A 19,896-nucleotide genomic window follows, 5' to 3' on the forward strand; every position below is an offset into this window, starting at 1 on the left:
GACTCCAAAATTGTGCTTGCCAGCCCCAAAGTCACCATGGTAAAATGAGCCCTCAAAAATAACTGCTGCCAACACTATGTCCTCAAGGGGAGTCCTTGTTGGATCTTGCTTCTCTGGGAGCCTCTCCAAGATCAGTAAGTGGGTCTGACCCAGGCTCCTTTAAATTAGTGTCTCTGCACTGGGTCTCAGAGTATGTGAGGTTTTGCGTGTCTCTTAAGAGCCCTGGTAGCTGAGTCAGTAAAGAATCTGCCTGCAGTGCAGGAGACCCAGGTTTGATCCCTGGGTTGGGAAGATCGCCTGGAGAAGGAAATACCACTTTGGTATTCTTGCCTGGAAAATCCCATGGACAGAGGAGCCTGGTGGGTGACAGTCCACTGGGTCACAAGAGTTGGACACAACTTAGCGACTAAACCACCTTAGGAGTCTCTAGCTCTCCCTTAAGCAAGTCCCATTGGCTTTCAAAGTCAGACCTTCTGGGAGCTCATCTTCCTGGTGCAGGACCCCTGGGGACTGGAGCCCAAAGTGGGACTGGAATCCTTGTTCCTCTGGGGATAACCTTTGCAATTACAATTATCCTCCTGTTAATGGATCACCTACCCATGGGTGTGGGTCTTGACTATACTGCATCTTTGCTCCCACCACTGATGTCACTGTGGGGACTTCCCTGTAGTCCAGTGGCTAAGCATCCACCTTGCAATGCAGGGGACGTGGGTTTGATCCCTGGTTAGAGAATTAAGGTCCCACAGGCTGCAGCCAACTAAGCCAGGGCACCCCAACTACTGAGCCCATGTGCTGCAAAAAGACCCAAAGTCACTATGGCTCCTTCTGTACATCTTCGGTTGTGGGAAATCTTTTCTGCTAGTATTCAGGTCATTCCCATTGACAGTTGCTCTGTAAATAGTTGCAGTTTTGGTGTGCCCAACGGGAGAAGGTGAGCTCAAGGTCTTCCTACTCTACTACGTTGGCAACACCTCCAAGGTGCTTGTATTTTAAAACAATGTGAATATAGGAGGCTGTAGATCTTCCATGACTCATCTTGGGGGTACACATTTTTGGTGTCAATGATGAGTGGTTGACAGGTCTCTTATGACTTCTTCTTCAGGAGAAAATGAAGTGTTTTCTGCACTCTTAGCACAAATGTTTCCCGTACTTTTAAAATGCTTTGCAAGAATGCAAGCCACTTCACTAAAAAGAAGTATGTCTTTTATGAGTTGCATCCATTTTAATGTTTACAAGGATCTCTCAACTAAAGATGCTGGCTAAAAAGTACTGAATGTGCACAACTAATTGAACATCTTTTAACAGAGCTTTGCTCTGCACTCTCCAGTGACTCAGGCATTTTGTTAACTGGTGCTGTTGCTTTATAAGGACATTGTGAAATGACATTTGAAACTAAACAGAGGAGATGTTGCACAGTTTTAACTCCAAAATTTAATACTGTCCCAAGTAGAGAAGGAAGGGTTTATATAACTAAATGACCATTTTAACGTTGAGCAAAAAGGAAGGAACCAAAGCTTATGCCCAGAGGAATTAAAAGGCTTCTAATCTGTTTAGGTATGATAACTTCAGGATAGAGGTGCCATGGTTCAAGCCAGCATGATACAATTGTAACCAGAATAACTTCATTTGTTTTGCATATGCCAACTCTATGGTCTATGTTTGATAATTATAAGTAACATGGACCTTGTTTACAATGTATTTAGATGGACAAAGTGTTAAATTGTTCTGCACCCAAGTGAGACTCCAGGGAAACACATTTATCTGAAGGTAGAAAACTGGATTTAGTAATGAACAATTTTGCACCTGCTGCTCAACTTTTCAGTTAGCACTTGATCAATAATCTTATTCCTGATAGTTTGTTTATTCAACATAATACACTGGAGGATGACTCAGCATTTAGCACTCAATCATTGGAATTATTTTATAAGAAAGTTGGTTGGCAATGCAAGCAATATATGAGATTAAAAATTCTTCATTCCATACAGCAAACATTTTTTTCTACTTCTAGTACTTTCCTGGTTTCATCTGTTACACTTAAATTAAATACAGCTGGAATTTATTTTGGTATAAGGAGTGAGGTAGGGCTCCAACTTCTTTTTCCTTCCAAATGGCTAGTCAATTATCTCAAAATGATTTAATGAAGAATGTAATTTGAAGAAGTCCATGTGCCCAAAATGCTATTAAAGTTGAATACTAATGAAATCTTGGAAAGAAATTGTGGAATGATTTTGTTTTCAGATGGTTTTATTCCAGTTAAGATGAACTCAAGGCTTAATGAGGACTTATAAAGAAACAGATTCGGGAACTAGTAAGAAACACCGTTTTACCTACGAAAAATATAAGTTGAATGTTGGACAGCTAAAGAAGAAAGAGTAATCAAGATAGTAGAAGGCACAAAATAATTTGAGAAATATAATTTAATCTGCAGAATGATAGCCATTTTTTATGATCACAGTGTTAAGCACTTGAGCAATCTGTACTTCATTTTCATAGCAAAGAGACAACCAGTAAAAGAGTTGATTTTAGGAATTTATTATTATTTAAAAAAAAAAAGAAGCAACTTCCAAGGTCTGTCATCATACACATTTAGCCCAGTCTTCTATAGCAGGTACAGCAATAACTGATCTTTATAACAATAACTCAGAGGCATTGAAGATCCATAATGTCTTCTGAATTATCACAGATAGAAGAAAGAATTAGAAGAAGAGTTTAATGTTAAGTGTATTTAAAACATCATATTCTAATTCTTTTAAATTGGTTATCCAAGTACAATAATATAGTAGAGTTCGGATAACTAGAAAATGCAACTGACTAGAACATCCCATTCCCATCTGATGTGCATTAACAGGCTTTTTACTGCATATATCTTTATTATAGTTTGCAAACTAATTCAACCCACTTTTACACAGCATTAATTTCTTTTTGAGTTGGCACTGGGCTGAAACTGTGGTGCAGTATTTCATCTTTTTTTTTTTTTTTCCCCCTAATTCTTGGATTAATTTCCCTCTTCTGACCTGGTGTTTGCATTTTAGTGTGTATGAGACTTCCAGATAGTCTCTGCCCATTTTAGATATATATACAGTGAAGTTATCCACAGCCAGATATCCAAGACTATTAATTAATATGTCCACCAGCTCTGTTCTCGACTCTGGTAAAAGAGACCTTGTGTTGCACTGGAGTATGTGCCAAGCTACAGGCCAGACACTGTTTGTGAGCTGATCGTTAACAGAGGTAACCACTCAAGGTTCTTCTTAATGCTGTGCAAATAAGGGTCTCGTCATTTCAGTAACTATTTGTACATTTATAAAAGCAATACAGTCATGGGAAAAACCAACAAGCACAGCTTGGTAGAATAACCTGCCATGAAATTTCATTGGCCTTATAATAATTTACTACAACTGTTCCTTTTATTCACACTGGATAGGAAATGCTTCCATCTAACACATGGAATATGAATATATACAACAAAAAGTTGGTTTTTATTAAAAACAAAAACAAAAAACTTCGGGAGGACAATAACATGAGGGTAGAAAAAAATAATTTTGTGCAGTTTCCTGATCACAATCATATGTCTGCTACCTTTTACAAGGAATGACCCAAGTACGGATAGACTTATAAACCAGTTAAAGAATTTTCCTGCCTGTAATAGCCTACTATTCAAATGTTACCTTATTCATACAGTATAGAAGTTTCTCCTCCACTGTCATTCTAAATGACTAGTGTTTACATGAAGAATCCGTTTTAAGGACAAACCCTGCTAATCCTCTTCAAAGCCATCATGTATTTGCAGTTCCCCATTTCATCAAAAAGTTTATCAAAACAACATCTTGGAAACTGCACAGGGGCTTCTGATTGATGTATGGTTGAGATCTTGAATGTTGCATTCTCACCTTATGCCTGCCGTCTTGATGCACAATGTTAACATCTTGGCTTTAACTTTTTGATGGCCGCAGTGAGCCAGGCGGCAGTGGTATGGGGTGGACTGTTTTGTACCGCCAGCAGTCAAAACAGTGGCCAGGGGCTCAACGCCTCTGGGCTGTGAGCCTGGGAAACCCTTTTGCCTATGGAATGGGTCTCTGGAGTCCAGCAATGTCACTGCAGGTTGCTGCGACATTCTGACACCTGCTTCATGGAGGACTGTACTGAAGAAGAAGCCTAATGTTTTCAAAATAGATAATTTGGGCCAGGATTGGGGGGGGGGCGAGGGAGGGAGCCCTAGAAAACATCTCTGACTTTAGCTCTATGAGGAAGCCGTGGGCATCTCTGGAAGTGGCAGGCTGGAAGAAGGGAGGGCCCAAGGTATGCCTGGGAAAGTGTCAGTTTGGTGTCGGCCTGTAGCCCCCCACTAAGGCACTCTGCCTAGATCTATTTTCCCCTGACTGTACCTTTTACGTCCAAAGGTTTCCCCATCCCCCCACACAATCCTTGTTTGCTTTTGCTTTCTAAAGTTGAGATGGCAATTAAGGATCATTTATCTCTCAATTTTAACTGATGAGTGGTGGCTCTTCAGACTTATGGTCTGAAGATTGTGAGGGAATCCTGGGCTCTTTGGAAGATGTGCTGTGATTGATTAGCAATGTCTGCCCTGGCTACAAGCGTTGGTGTGTTTGCAGTGCATGCTGGGTCCTATGTCTCTGTTTTAAGTAAGGTGAAAGGATGAGACTGGCTTGGGCGGCGGGGGGGGGGGGGGGGGGGGGGGGGGGGGGGGGGTGGTTCTTGCAAGATCTTTGGAGACCACAGCCCAAAGCACCAAGTTTGCATTTACTTTATATTCTGCCTTATTCTTGAAAAGATTTAAGCGTTTTAGGACTTTTAAGACCTGTGGAAAGTTGGAGGGGGAGGTAATTTTGAACAGGCTGGTGCAGCAGACTCTGAACTATGGCTTCTGTTTTCATCCTTGGGTGATGAAGTCTCATGTTTAGAAAATGATTATATAGCTTCCTGGTGACAACAGATTCAGAAAGACTTGGAGGAGTGGAGTGGTTCCCAGGCATGGTGGGAATTTCAGGCAGCTGATAGTATTTGTCAGTGTGCTGAAAAGCCAAGGAGAAATATATTTGCACCAGCTTTTTTGGGGGGATATATTCCTTAGTATGTCAGGACTATTGTCTCTCAGCTCTACCTAGAAGTCTCTGGTGCACAACTTCATGAAGAAAGAAAAACAAAATTAGTGAAATTATGTGGTAGGTACTAGTGATGCCATTTTGGGAAGATCAACTCATATTTGTCTCTGGAAAATAGTATCAATCACTTCTTCATATCTTAAGTGATCTACATTAAAGCCAAATCTTGATTTTTCTTTTAACATAAATTATTAACAAGTTGCTCTTCGACAATGCTATTGTCTGTTGATTTAGGGGCCATGTTGGGCCAAAGCCAGCCACCTCTAGCTACTGATGGCCTGTGAGCTTTAGAAACTGTCCGATGCTCCCACCAGTACTCGCCTGTCGATGCACACACCTGATTTCACTTACACAGCAACATGGCAACATACCTTTTCCATCTGTGAACAACCACCCTCTTCCTCACTTGGAAACTGGGAGAATTTGGAAGGAAAATAAGCCATATCTTCTTATTCCTCTGCAAGTCCCAGAACATGCTTTTGGATACCTGTCTGATGTTGAGTTTCTTGTCACAATGGGGACCCTAATCTTTCCCCAAAGTTGTAGGTGAAGGATTCTGACCTTCCTGGCTGGCATGGAGAGGATTCCTTGGTTCGTAGGTCTAGGGTCAAGAGATAGAGGTGGTGTGGAAGAGGGAAGGCAGCACTTAGCAACCCAGCAATATGACTTCTTATCTGACGCTGCATTTCACCCTCAGAGAAATGATTTTCATATTGGTCTCCAGGAGACCCAATCCCACTTAGAGCATCTCAGCAGTTTCACTGTCTCTGGAACCTTCTAGAGATGATGGCTGGCTGGTGGCTATAATTGTGACTGTAGTTGACTCATCACTGGTTTTCAGGCAATTCAAAATTTCAATTTCTTTCTGCTGATCACAATTGTTGGTGTACTGGTGTTACAAACAAATTTTTATAGTGTGTGAATGTCAGTGGGCATTATCACCACTCTTTTCCAAAGTGGAAGCCCCTCTAACTGAAAAGACTTGTTCTAACACCACAGAGGAGCCTCCTCCCCAAAGTTTCTGAGAGAACCCAGAGCATGAACTGTGGGTTCTAGACAGAAGGTCTAGGAGGGGGTCGGGAGGGGGGTGGCGCCCTGTTGGGAGGGGGAGCCTGCGGAGGAGGGGGGAGAATGGAAGGTGGGGATGGAATTGGAGGGGTGGGGGCACTGGGAGGTGGGGGAGGGCAATGGGGAGCAGGGGGTGGTGGGGTGTAGATGGGGGCAGGAGGCGGCGAGGTGGTGTGGTAGGCGTTGTTGAGGGGGTACTTGGCAGGCGGATTGTTCTTGACTCTGGTGAAGTTGATACAGCGTCCCTGAAAGAGAATCAGAGAAAAAGAAACATGAGCTGATGCTTGGTGGGGTTTTATAACAGGGCGGGTGGGAAGTGCAGGGAGCAGGCAGAAAGAAACCTGCAGAAAGCAGATGCTGTCTGCCAGTGTTTCTGTCAGTGCTCTCGGCAGAATAGAGCCTGATAACAAATAAGCTCCCCACTTCCTTCTTCTGGGCTTACTATAGAGAGAGTTAATTCTCAGGTAGATTGATAAAGAGTCCAGGGCCCTCAGTCACATAAAAGATGTTATTTTCTTTAAGCCAAGCACTAACAATTACACAAAACTCATCTTGCTCAAGAGTATGTTTTCCCTTAAGCCCTGTACTAAGGAGGAGAAGGGGACGACCGAGGATGAGATGGCTGGATGGCATCACCGACTCGATGGACGTGAATTTGAGTGAACTCCAGGAGTTGGTGATGGACAGAGAGGCCTGGCATGCTGTGATTGGGTTGCAAAGAGTCGGACACAACTGAGCGACTGAACTGAAGGATTATATAACAACAATGTATCTTGCTGAAAGACATGTTTCTCCTTTATAACAAGAACCTTCTTGTTATCTTAAGATGTATGTTACAGGAGTGGGTCTGGTAAAAGTATCTAAGGTCTTGATAAGACTAGCCGGTGGGGCACTCTTTGTCCCTCTTCTGATGTCTGTGTCAGAAGCTTTCTCTGTTCTCTGTCATTTTAATAAAACTTCTGCCAGAGAAAAGCTCTGAATATTCAAGCCTGGTCCCTGGTCCTGAAGCTAAATCTTCATTGGAGATCATGAATCTGACATTGTTCACGAAAAGCTATCATCTTGGGGGCTTTTAAGAGAATTAAGTTGCCAAGGGAAAGGGGCGGCGCTCTCATTCCATAACTTCTTTGAGCTGGTAAGGGACACAGACCCTGAATTGTTGAGGCCAATACTACATTGCAAAATTATTTGTTCAACTTCATTTTTGCCCCAGATTCTATCAAGGGTGTGGAAGAGAAGGGGACTGGATGCACAGGGTCAGGGCAAGTACAGAAGTCATTGAATTTAATCTCCTCAACAGCCTTGCCAGGCAGGTATTATTATCAACTGTTCTGTTTCACAGATGAGGGAACTGAGGCTCAGAAAGGTTAAACCACTGCTAGGAAGAGGTGGGTTTGTTGTTACCAGTAGATGTAGCCGACTGCTCCAGGCCCCTGCCTCCCTAGCGCTCTGACACAGACAGTTTATCCTGCTTTTGCTTTGGCTAGGGAAGCCTTCTTCTTCCAGTGCTGTGGCACCTGCTTGGGTGCCCTTAGATTCTTAAGAAATACAACGTGGGGACCTTTTATTGCAACACAGGCATCTTGAATTCTGCCTTTTCTCCACCCTTCCCAGGGACCCAGCTGGATAATGCAGAGTAGACACCTGGAACGTCCACAACTGCCTCCTCAAAGTAGCCCTCTCCCCCCTGGGGCACTTCCACTCTGCTCTTTGGAAGCACACACCCACCAGCTCTGTTCCTTAAAAAAATTTTTTTTTTTTAAATTGGAGGATAATTACAATATTGTGATGGTTTTTGCCATATATCAACATGAATCAGCCATGTGTACACAGGTGTCCCCTGATCCTGAACCCCCTTCCCACCTCCCTCCCCACCCCATCCCTCAGGGTTGTCCCAGAGCAGTGACTTTCGTCGCCCTGCTTCATGCATCGAACTTGCACTGGTCATCTGTTTAACATATGGTAATATCAAGATTGCCGGGAGAAATATCAATAACCTCAGATATGCAGATGACACCACCCTTATGGCAGAAAGTGAAGAGGAACTAAAAGCCTCTTGATGAAAGTAAAAGAGAGTGAAAAAGTTGGCTTAAAGCTCAACATTCAGAAAATGAAGATCATGGCATCCGGTCCCATCACTCCATGGGAAATAGATGGGGAAACAGTAGAAACAGTGTCAGATTTTAGTTTTTTAGGCTCCAAAATCACTGCAGATGGTGATTGCAGTCATGAAATTAAAATACGCTTACTCCTTGGAAGAAAAGTTATGGCCAACCTAGATAGCATATTCAAAAGCAGAGACATTACTTTGCCGACTAAGGTCCGTCTAGTCAAGGCTATAGTTTTTCCAGTAGTCATGTATGGATGTGAGAGTTGGACTGTGAAGAAGGCTGAGCGCCGAAGAATTGATGCTTTTGAAGTGTGGTGTTGGAGAAGGCTCTTGAGAGTCCCTTGGACTGCAAGGAGATCCAACCAGTCCATTCTGAAGGAGATCAGCCCTGGGATTTCTTTGGAAGGAGTGATGCTAAAGCTGAAACTCCAGTACTTTGGCCACCTCATGCGAAGAGTTGACTCATTGGAAAGGACTTTGATGCTGGGAGGGATTGGGGGCAGGAGAAGAAGGGGCTGACGGAGGATGAGATGGCTGGATGGCATCACGGACTCGATGGACGTGAGTCTAAGTGAACTCTGGGAGTTGGTGATGGACAGAGAGGCCTGGCGTGCTGCGATTCGTGGGGTCGCTAAGAGTCGGATACGACTGAGCGACTGAACTGGACTGAACTGAATATGCATGTTTCAATGCTATTCTCTCGTATCATCCCACCATCTCCTTCTCACACAGAATCCTAAAGTCTGCTCTTTACATCTGTGTCTCTTTTACTGTCTTACATATAGGATCGTCATGTTCCCGTCTTTTTAAATTCCATATAAATGTGTTTATACAGTATTTGTATTTCTCTTTCTGACTCACTTCACTCTGTATAATTGGCTCCATTTTCATCCACCTCATTAGACCTGACTCAAATGTGTTCCTTTTTATAGCTGAGTAATATTTCATTGTGTGTGTACCACAACTTCCTTATCCAGTGGACCAGTTAGACCTAATTGATATTTACAGGGCATTTCACCCAGAAACAATGGATTTCAGTTCTTAATAGGTGCTTGGGAGCCTTCCACTCAACACTTGGCTCTGCAAGGGATGGGAGCACAGGGCCTCTCCCCCTCATGATATTCTCCTTCTGGTATGTGGACTGCCATGCCCCCCCCCGCATCACCTTTCCCATTCGACCCTCCCCTGCCCGTCTGGGCAGGGTGCTGGCCACCCCTGTGGGCCCTGGCCTTCTTCCAAACTTCCCATGCCCATGCGGGCATCTTCTTCTCCCCACTGTGTGTCCTGGATGCTGACAGAATCCTTCCCAGGGGGGTGAGGAGGGGTACCCCCTCTGAGGCTGTCCTTTTCTCCTCGTCCTGCTCATTTTAACCTGATTATAACCCATGACAGGGTTGACTCTGGGGGTTCCTCTGAGGAGGAAGTGTGGATTTTTCCTGGCTTCCTTCTTTAGGATGGATGCCATCCTGTGCTGTCCATCCTGGATGTGATGTGTCCTGAGAGGCCAGGGTTTCCTTTTCCAGGCCTTTCGAGGAAGAGCCAGGGGGAGTGGGGAATGAAGAGGGTGTGACTGTAGACCTTAAGGACCGATTACCCGAAGGACAAGAGGGAAATACAAGTGTGTGAAGGGAGACTCGGCCCGGGGAGAGTCACGGCAGGGGCGCGATGCAGGTTTGTGGGAGCCGACCGGGGCGGGCCCGGAGCACAGCTTTCGCACACACGCCCCCTCCCGCATCTTTCAGTCCGGAGTCAGGTCCTTTGTCCTCCGCGCATCTTTCCCTGAAAAGTCCGGCGTCTGCTCATTCCTGCTCTCCTCCCTGAATTCTCTAGTTACCGTCTACACCACACTCCGAAGCCTGCATCCTATAATTGCTTTATTTGTAAATGCCTTGGCTTCCTGACTAGATGAGAAACTTCTGGAAGGCACTGGCCTTGTTTTGTCATCTGCTGCTCCACTGTTGGTTTAGGAATTATAAGGCCATATTTAGGTGCCAGCACCCCAATTCCTATGAGTTTACATTTTATGAAATTAAACCAGGGCTTGACCTCATTAAGTTCTGATTGGGGTCCACTAACTGCAGCTACCATTGCATTGCCGGCAACTCCAAGTTCGTGGTCGGACTTTCACGAGTTAATTTTGTGACCCAGTACTGTGAATTCCTGTTTGTTCAAGCAGTCCTCTTTTACAGCTTTATAAACCTAAGCCTCAGTTATAGTTTATTTATGATCCTGGATAGAGCTCTTTCTTTCAAGATGTGAAAGTCCTAATTTTATGACCATCTGTGATAGGTTCCTTTAATGGGTAACTCAGCGTTGGGATTCACTGTACTACATGTTCCGTCCTATGTTCCTAGATATGCCCGACCAGACCAGGAGACTAGAGAAACCCATTTCCTTTAAAGCTGAAGGAAAGTTCCCTTCCTGGGGAAAGAGATGCTGATGCCTGTGGTCGAGTCCCCACGTACATTCAGATCTCCTTTAGGGCTGGCTGTCCCACTATTCTCTCCCTCCCTCCAGGATCAGTGATGGTCAGGGTGGGCAAGAGACGAGGTGAATGAACCCAGAGGTCCGTTTAATTATTTCATGCAACTGTAGCTAGTACTTTTACCAGAGACAAAACTAGGAGCCCTCAGGCTTCTTCTATCAATATTTCCACTCATAACCCAGATTTGGATTCCTCAGTGTCTTCAGAAGGATTTGAAAGGATCCGCTGAGCAAAACTCTGACATCTGTCAGCTAAAGATGGAGTAAAAGCAGGTAGGGGTTGGGGGGGGGGTGGCAATGAGAGTGAGAAGAGAGATATTCCTTGGTCAGCCCCTCCCCAGCCACCATCACAGCCTTTGGCCATTGCAGCTGAGGGACAGGGGTGGGGTAGGGTGGGGGAGAGGCAGAGAGCGCCCCTTCCTATAGTCAGTAACAGGCCAGGAGCGCCCTGGGGTCAGAGCACAGGTGCAGACCTAGCACTGGGGCGGACAGCAGCAGCTCGGAGCCGGGGAGGGGGCAGCTTCTGTCATGCCCCTCCTGGGTGACGCCCCCCTGGAAGGCTGAGGTGGGGATAACACACCGCCTGCCACTCACTGTCAAGATGAGGATTAACTTAATCAGCATTGGTGACGGGCTTGGCACTTGTTTGGTAAGTGAAGTCGAGTCTAGGTGGGGAAACAGACAGTAATGTCTGTTGTGCTCAGACATGATAATGACCTTGTCTAGGGTAGAAAGGCCAGTTGGAGGTGGTAGCAGGTTTCCTGACTCTTAATTTAGTGCCTTCTAGGAGAACTGTGGTGGAGAAGGAAATGGCAACCCACTCCAGTGTTCTTGCCTGGAGAATCCCAGGGACGGGGGAGCCTGGTGGGCTGCCGGACACGACTGAAGTGACTTAGCAGCAGGAGAACTGTGGGGTAGAACCTCTACATTCCTCACCTGGCTTCTGGAATAAAACTGATACACAGAGGTGAAAAAACATGCAGCAATGGACACGCGGCAGAGCAGCTCCCAGAGCCCGCTCGCTTCCCCGCCCTGCTCTATCCTCCCATTGCCGTGCCTCCTATGACTTATTCTTACAGGACACACTCCAATGGCAGTGCTGTCACACATACTTATCGTCCCCAAAAGAAGATGCAGACAACGCATAAACAGATCCCTGGAGTCAGTTACACTAAGACGCAGCTAGGACTTCAGGGAGGGGTGTGGCTACAAATTAAATTCTTAAAACCTGGAGCCAGAGGAGCCAACACAAACACTGTAACACTTAGACCATATAATTGGCCTAAAGATCAGTTTACACGACATCAGACTTTGCTTGTGAGAGGGTAATAGAAAGGCCAGATGTTTTCAGTGTCACGTATGCCAGCAAATCTGCACCAGTGTTTGGTTAAAAGGTTGCTAGGACGGTAGAAGCACTTAGTTCCTCCACTGGTCTCTGTAACCAGTTTAATTCTTTGCACTATTGCTTTTGGGTGGTTTGATTCAGAGCCAATATTTGGGTTTGACCTCAGTTTACCTCATTGCTCATGTACAAAGTAAAAATGCCAGTTATTTTTACATGTTAGCAATAAAATGTCCTGATTAAATTTTAAGAAGAAAATGCAACAGTATTTCCTGCTAAGTGGAGGCACAGTAGGATGCTAGGTGGCGTTCCCTCCAAACTGAAAAATTCCACTTTGATTTGGTTGCATTTAATGGTGTTGGGAGGATTCTTAGAAACGTCCAGGCACATCATCCACTTTATTTATTATCAAACCCCATCAGCTAAGTATTATCATCAGTGTATAGAAAGGAAGTCAACTGAGGAGATAGAACTGTTTAAATAACATGCCCAAGACCATACAGCTGGTAAACTGTAGGAATGGGATTAAAACCTAGCTCTGCTTGCCCTAGGCTCTCATTCACCCACCTTTTACTGTATTATCCTGAATATAGACTAAAAGTGCTAATAATGCTGTTGAAGCACTTGTAGATAGTATCATATAATGTAGTATTTGGCCACAGTCCATCAGCTGTCAAGAGATCTTTGCAGAACCTAAGTCTAGTCAATTCACTCCCCAGGTCACCATCATTCAATGGCTCCCTCTGATGCTGAAGCTGAAACTCCAGTACTTAGGCCACCCGATGTGAAGAACTGACTTGTTTGAAAAGACCCTGATGCTGGGATTGAAGGTGGGAGAAGAAGGGGAGGACAGAGGATGAGATGGTTGGGTGGCATCACCAATTTGATGGACATGAGTTTGAGTAAACTCTGGGAGGTGGTGATGGACAGGGAGGCCTGGCGTGCTTTAGTCCATGGGGTCGCAAAGATTGGACATGACTGAGTGACTAAACTGAACTGAACTGAACTGAGTCATCTTTAAAGTAAATTCCAAATACCTCCTTCCAATAGGATACACAGCCTTTTGTGATCTGGGCCTTGCTTACACCTTTCAATTGAATTCTTGCTCTTTTATTGCAGGATGTTTAGCTGAGCACATCCTAAGCTCTCCACAAATATTTATTTACTGAAGTCTGTACTCTGCCACTTGGTTTTCTTCTCAATATAAATGTTGTCCCCAATGTGTAGGTGAATATTTTTGAGGCTCCATCTGCTTCCTCTCCTTTTGAGATCTTCATAGCAGCATGAGGTTCAAGTTTAGGCTGGCACTCAGTGAATACTGCTCACAGCTCCAAGTGTCTCTGAGGTGGAGCAAGCCTTCTTAGGAAGCTCGGATTTCCCCTGCAAGCTTAGTTTCTCAGAGGACCAAAGGTCCATGATCTCACAGCTCTGTGTTTACATCTCCTCAGTTAACCTGCGATGGTTTTCTTTGACCACTTAGGAGTGGTAAGGATTCTACATATTCCCTTTGATTTCCACACTTGAAATGTTGACATGTTACTTTTAAACATACTTTTTTAGGTTACTTTTTATTGATTTATCAAGGGAAGTTGGTCTTCAATAAAACTTTCTATCTAAATTGGAGAGGACACACTGTGAAATAATCATGGCATAGGCAGGATGAAAGATCTTATTGACCAGGTTCTGGCTTCTTCCCAGCTTTGAACTGCAGACAGATGGTCCAGGAAGAATAGGCAGGAAGCTGGGGGTGTGGGACTGTGGTCTGTCTGCCCTGCGGGTCTGGCCTGGGAGGCAGAGCTCTACCCCCAGTTCTGCCTCTAGCATATGAAACCCTGAGTCCCTTTCTCTCTTGGGTCTCAGCCTCATCATCTCTGAAACAAAACTGTTGTGCTTGCTAGATGATGTCCAAAGACCCTTCAGCTCTAATGTTTTAAAATTCTATCAAAATTCAAACTGCCTTGGAACTCTTTAACTTGGATACTTTAATCTGAAGTCTTTGGGGGCATACAGTTTATACATCTTTTTATAGACTATTTAGTTTGGCTAACTCTTTGTATTGAATATTTTCCATTTGGTCATCAGATTTATAGAACATTAATAGACTGAAAATTCAGAATCGGATTCTCTATGCTCTGCTCTTTTTTGTTATCATGGTAAAGGATCCAAGCTTGCCTGCAGGTTCTGAATTTGGGTTTGCGGGAGATGTGTGAGAAGAGCTGAGGTCTGATTGTGTGCAGAAGACTTGTCGGTGGTGAGCTCATGTGTGCTGAGTGCTGTAAAACATCTGTTTGGGTATCAGGCACCCTCAGTGGAGAGGGAGCTGGCCTTCAGAGATGGTTAAAAATACGCCATGGCTTCCACGGATTAAACCAAATAGTTTCCTATGAACAGAGGTCACTTAAGGAAATTGGATGTCACAGGAAGAATATGAAAATAATCAGACGAAAAATGGAGAACATGTCTGCCAAGTTTCGTCTGATAAATACCTTTACTCTCTGGTCTAGTTCCTTCACTGATTGTCCTGTTTGGAGGTATTTCTCAAGTTACAAGTGGATCAGATTTCCAAAGTTTGTTTTATGTCAGTTGTTTAGAATTAGGAGCATAGTTCCTAACTTACATCACTCTTGTAAATGGGGGTTGGTTCTCAGGCTAGACCACAAAAAGCTCACTGGCGTGTTGAAGCAACTGATGTAATTCTGCTGAAGTAGATGCTCTGGTGATAAATGAGACACATGAACAATGAACGGATGGAGGATGGGATCTGAAGACTGCATCATGCCTTTTCTTCTGCCCGAATCTCTTCATGAGTCATTTGTGCATTTCTTTCCCACAAATGGTTTTTGAGTGCTAACCATGTCCTGGACACCTTATAAGGTGCTCCAGACAGTGCTGAGCAACCAAACACAGTCCTGGCCCTCAAGAGGAATATAGTCCAGAAGTGGAGGTAGACAGCAATCAAACAATCCTGCAAATAAATGGATCTCAGCACCCATGGGCTTCCCTGGTGGCTTAGACGGTAAAGAATCCACCTGCAATGTGGGAGACCTGAGTTTGATCCCTGGGTTGGGAATATCCCCTGGAGGGGGGCATGGCAAGGCACTCCAGTATTCTTGCCTGGAGAATCCCCATGGGCAGAGGAGGCTGGCGGGCTACAGTCCAACTACAGTTGCGCATGACTGAGTGATTAAGCACAACATTTGTGTTCGGCGGCACTGTCCTTGGTCGTGGTTGACTGGACAGGGGAGTGGACACCTAATTTGAGGTAGATGGATCAGACTCTGTCTTCTGGCAGTTTGGAATTGTGACTAAATTTGCAGGCAGTCATTCAGTTAGGGTTGATCTCAGTTAGGAAATATAAGTGGAAACTGGGGGATGGCCATCTACTGCCACAGTCAGGGAGAAGCGGAGTTCTGATTCTCTTACAAATGATGAATACTCTATTTATTTTATGTTTGGCTGCATCAGGTCTTAGCTGCAGTACACAGGATCTTCGTTACAGCATGCAGGATCTTTTGTTGTGATGTGTGGATTCTCTAGTTGAGGCACGTGGGCTCAGTAGCCCCATGGCACATGGGATCTTAGTTTCTCAATCAGAGATTGAACCCGCATCCCCTGCATTGCAAGGCAGATTCTTAACCACTGGACCACTAAAGAAGTCCCTGATTCTCTCTCTCAAAGATCTTTCCATCCATTCATTCTTCCATTGAGCCACTCAGTGGACCTGTCTTCCTGCTTTCTGCTTTTCTCTTTTCCAGTGACATTTTGGTTTCCATGGAGGTGAGCTTGAGCAGGCTCTGGGTATGGTGAAGGACACGGATGCCAGGTGGGCTGCAGTCCACTGGGTCACAAAGAGTCGGATATGACTTAGTGACTGAACAGCAAATGCACATAGATATACACATATATGCACAAACATGGATAAATTGAGCTATATATAAAATGTATGTGGGCTTCCCTAGTGGCTCAGCACTAAAGAATTCGCCCGCAATGCAGGAGAGACAGGAGATGCAGGTTCAGTCCCTGGGTTGGGAAGACTCCTTGGAGGAGGAGATGGCAACCCACTTCAGTATTCTTGCCTGGAGAATCCCCATGGACAGAGAAGTCTGTCAGGCTACATTCCATGGGGTTTCAAAGGGTCGGACACAACTGAGTGACTAAGCACAGCACATGCCTGTATATATAAACATTCATATATTTCTATATGTAAATATAAATATATATAATCATATACATATAAGATAGACACATAGCCAGTGTTGTCTTCCTGCTTAAATTCTTCAGTGTCTCCCCACCTTCTACAGGAAAATATTCAAGCTCCTCGGCATGAATTGGTCCTGCTCCCTTGGTATTTCTTTCTGCCAATTTCATTGCTTTTCTTTTTTTGAACCCTACACTTCAGCTTTGGTCCATCACTGGAAATGAAGATACCACACTCTGACTTTTCATTTAACAGTGTCCATTCATAGGCCCAAGTCGAGGACAGGGACAAAGTTGCAGAGACACCTGTCTTGCCTTCTTCCTCTTTCCCAAAGTCAGAACTGAGGGTGAAGAGAAGGGTGTTTTGTGAGTGGTGATGCCAGAATTCTTCTCTGCTCCCTTTCCTCCACTGCACCCTTACCCTGTCTATAAATCTCATATAATAGCCTGCCTTTTATGTGCTGTTCGTGGAAAAGGATCCAAGGTCAATTCCTTGTTATTTGATGCATTTTGCTGACACAGATACTGGCCTGCTCTCCATAATAACTTCGTTGGATGCCAAAACTGAGGGTAAGATGAAAGCACGAAGGAAATATTTGGTAACAAGAGCAAACTAGAAAAATGAAAGGGTAGAAATATATAAAAATGGCACATCTTTAGTGGGACACGTGTAAACACGGGGTTTGTTAAGAACGACGACTGAGATAAGACATTTAAGAGCAAAATTTCCCCTTTTTTCTGGTTACCAAGTTCTACAATTTATTTGTGGAAAGTTTGGAAAATGCACAAAGGAAGGAGGGAAAGAGGAAGGAAGAATTTCATTGCTCACATTCAGAGTTGTGCTCATTCTTTCAGAGCACACACATACACACACACACACACACACAGAGTGAGCACATGTTTACAAAAAGTGGTATCATCATGTATCAAAGTTTTTTAAATAAAATGCTATGGTCATTTCTCTCCTGCCATTTTCAATGGCTGTATAATCTGTCACATGAAGTACCAAATGCAATTATTAAACTATTTATTGGGCATTATGAGTCTATTTAATTTCTAACTATCCTCATGTTTCTAAAATAAACTTCTGAAAATTGTTAATTTTTGATTTGGGATTTTTGCACCAATTTTCATATGTGAGATTGGCCACTTTTGTTTTTTTTTAATCATCAAGGTAATTTTCACTAAAGGAATTGGGAAGATTTCCATCTTTTTTGTATATTCTATATTTGTGAAATAGCTAAAGAATTATTAGTTCACCAAAGAATGAGAAAATGCTCTCAAAATCTTTCTGGACATGTTATTTTTCTTAAGTGCAGCTTTTTGATGGTTTTAAAAGTTTTTGCCACAGATATTGACCTATTCAGGTTTTATAGTTTTTCTTGAGTCTATTTCTATAATTTATCCTCTCTTAGAAAATCATTCATATTGTCAAGATTTTTTAATCCCTTGCATAGATCTATGTTTTGTACATAGGAAATTCTTACAATTAAGCAAATCTTTCTTTGTGATACTACCCCTTTTCTCATTATCCATATTATACATACTTATATATCCTGACTTTTCTGCATTTCAAAGATTTGTCAATGATATTGGTATTTGCAAAGAAAATTTTTTAAGATTTATTTCTCAGTTCTACTCATTTTGCTTGGTTTTCATTAATTTGTTCTTAGACTCACAGATTTCTTGTTACTGTTTTTTGTAGATTTGTTTCATATTCTTTTCTAATTTTTAACTCAATGCTTAGCTCACTGTTTTCATTTTTTCTAATAATGAAAAAAATTAAGGCTATGATTTTTTTCCAGTTCCCATAGGTTTTAATTGTGGTGTTCTAATTGTCTTTATTTTCTAGAATCCCAGTAATTGTCATTTTCATTTCACCTTAGACTCAACAGTAATTTATGAGAGTGTTTTAAAACTTCTAAGGGCTTTAAAAATGAGTTAAATTCTTATTCCTAACTTCCAGGAGTTGTTTGTTTATTTGAATTTTTGGTGGTGATGTGGTGGGAAAACCATGGCCTGTAAAATTATGTTTTTTCTCCTCTTCCCAGTTTTCTTTGTTACCTATGTTATAGTAATTTTTCACAAATTTAAAAAATACTGTGAATTTTCTAGTTGATGGGTACACTGTTAAAGAAATATCCAAAAACCTATTTTTATTAGATTAAAGCCTCTCTATCTGTTGTTTATTTATTTTCTCATCAGCTTGATCTGTTGAAGTCTAAGAGTGGTATGCGTTTATTAATTCTTCTATACTTCAATTTTAAACAATTGTATTTGCTCAAATTTTGCTTTGCTGCTTTAGTCATTGGGCCACCCAAGAGCAGCCAGGGAGGGGCCTCTCAGAGCAGTCCAGGCAGAGTTCTGTTCCAAATAATTCTTCTTGTTCTTCCTATCTGGGTAGCTTGTCTGCAGGAATGGCTGCCATCAACGCCTTCCTTCCTCTGGTATAGGCTTCTGCCCCTGGTGAGGCAGAGTCCATTTTTCCACGCCCTTGAATCTGGTTAGTGATAGTTTATTTATTGATTTTTGGTTGCGCTGGGTCTTTGTTGCTGCTCACGGGCTTTCTCTAGCTGCAGTGAGTGGAGGCTACTCTTCGTTGCCGTGTATGGTCTTCTCATTGCAGCAGGTTCTCTTGTTGCAAAGCACGGGCTCTAGATGCAAGGGCTTCAGTAGTTGCAGAGCACGGGCGCAGTATTTGTGTTGCATGGGCTTAGTTGCTCCCATGCGGCATGTGGAATCTTCCTGGACCAGGGATCATACCTGTGTCCCCTGCATTGGCAGGCAGGTTCCTATCCACTGTATCGCCAGCAAAACCTGTGATAGTTTTGAATAATGAAACATAATGGAGATGATGTACTAGCTTTGAGACTGATATCAAGTGGCCTGGAAGTTTCTGCTTCCTGTTTTTGGTGCCCAGAGACTCGGTGTAAGAGGTCCAGACTACTGCAGTGAAAGGCCATGTGGGGAGCACTGGGCACAGCCAGGTGAGAGAAGAAGCCTTCCTGGACATCTAGCCCAGTCCATCCTGATGACTCTAGCTCTAGCCACCATCTGACTGCAACCTCATGAGAGACCAGACCCCAGGTGAGTCAGGTCAGCCCACAGAACTGTGAGAGAAATAGCAAGATATTGTTTTAAACCACTATGTTTTATTTACTTATTTTATTATACAAGTTTGAGGAGGACAGCATTATAGTTCAACATCTGTGTATACTACAGAGCAATCACCACCAGAGGTCTAGTTACCATCCATCACTATACAATGGACCCCCTTCACCCATTTTGTCCACCCCCACCTCTTTCCCCTTTGATAACAACTAATCTGTCCTCTGTATCTATGAGTATTTTTTTTGTTGTTGTTGTTGGTTGTATTTTAGATTGCACATATGAGTGATAGACTATGGTAGCTGTCTTTGACTTATTCAGTTCAGTTCCGTTCAGTCACTCAGTTGTGTCTGACTCTTTGCAACCCCATGAATCGCAGCACGCCAGGCCTCCCTGTCCATCACCAACTCCCGGAGTTCACTTAGATTCACATCCATCAAGTCAGTGATGCCATCCAGCCATCT

General features: G+C 43.5%; 1 protein-coding gene and 1 long non-coding RNA gene across 5 annotated transcripts in view; one reads left to right on the plus strand and one right to left on the minus strand.

Moving 5' to 3' along the window:
* Nucleotides 1-2,516: 2,516 nt before the first annotated feature.
* Nucleotides 2,517-19,896, minus strand: part of ANTXR1 (ANTXR cell adhesion molecule 1) — a 264,134-nt gene continuing 246,754 nt past the window's right edge. Inside the window, exon 18 of the mRNA XM_015094293.3 lies at nt 2,517-6,436. Coding sequence (XP_014949779.2) covers nt 6,176-6,436 — 261 coding nt within the window. The 3' untranslated portion in view covers nt 2,517-6,175. The remainder of the gene's footprint in view (nt 6,437-19,896) is intronic.
* Nucleotides 11,223-19,896, plus strand: part of LOC121819269 (uncharacterized) — a 56,494-nt gene continuing 47,820 nt past the window's right edge. For 3 of the 4 annotated variants that reach the window (XR_009599804.1, XR_009599805.1, XR_009599806.1), the window contains exons 1-2: nt 11,223-11,434; nt 12,847-12,957. This is a non-coding gene — a long non-coding RNA (uncharacterized LOC121819269). The remainder of the gene's footprint in view (nt 11,435-12,846; nt 12,958-19,896) is intronic. The other variant, XR_009599807.1, reaches the window with a different exon arrangement.

Source organism: Ovis aries, chromosome 3 (assembly GCF_016772045.2).
Source record: "Ovis aries strain OAR_USU_Benz2616 breed Rambouillet chromosome 3, ARS-UI_Ramb_v3.0, whole genome shotgun sequence".
NCBI classification, from domain to species: Eukaryota; Metazoa; Chordata; class Mammalia; order Artiodactyla; family Bovidae; genus Ovis; species Ovis aries.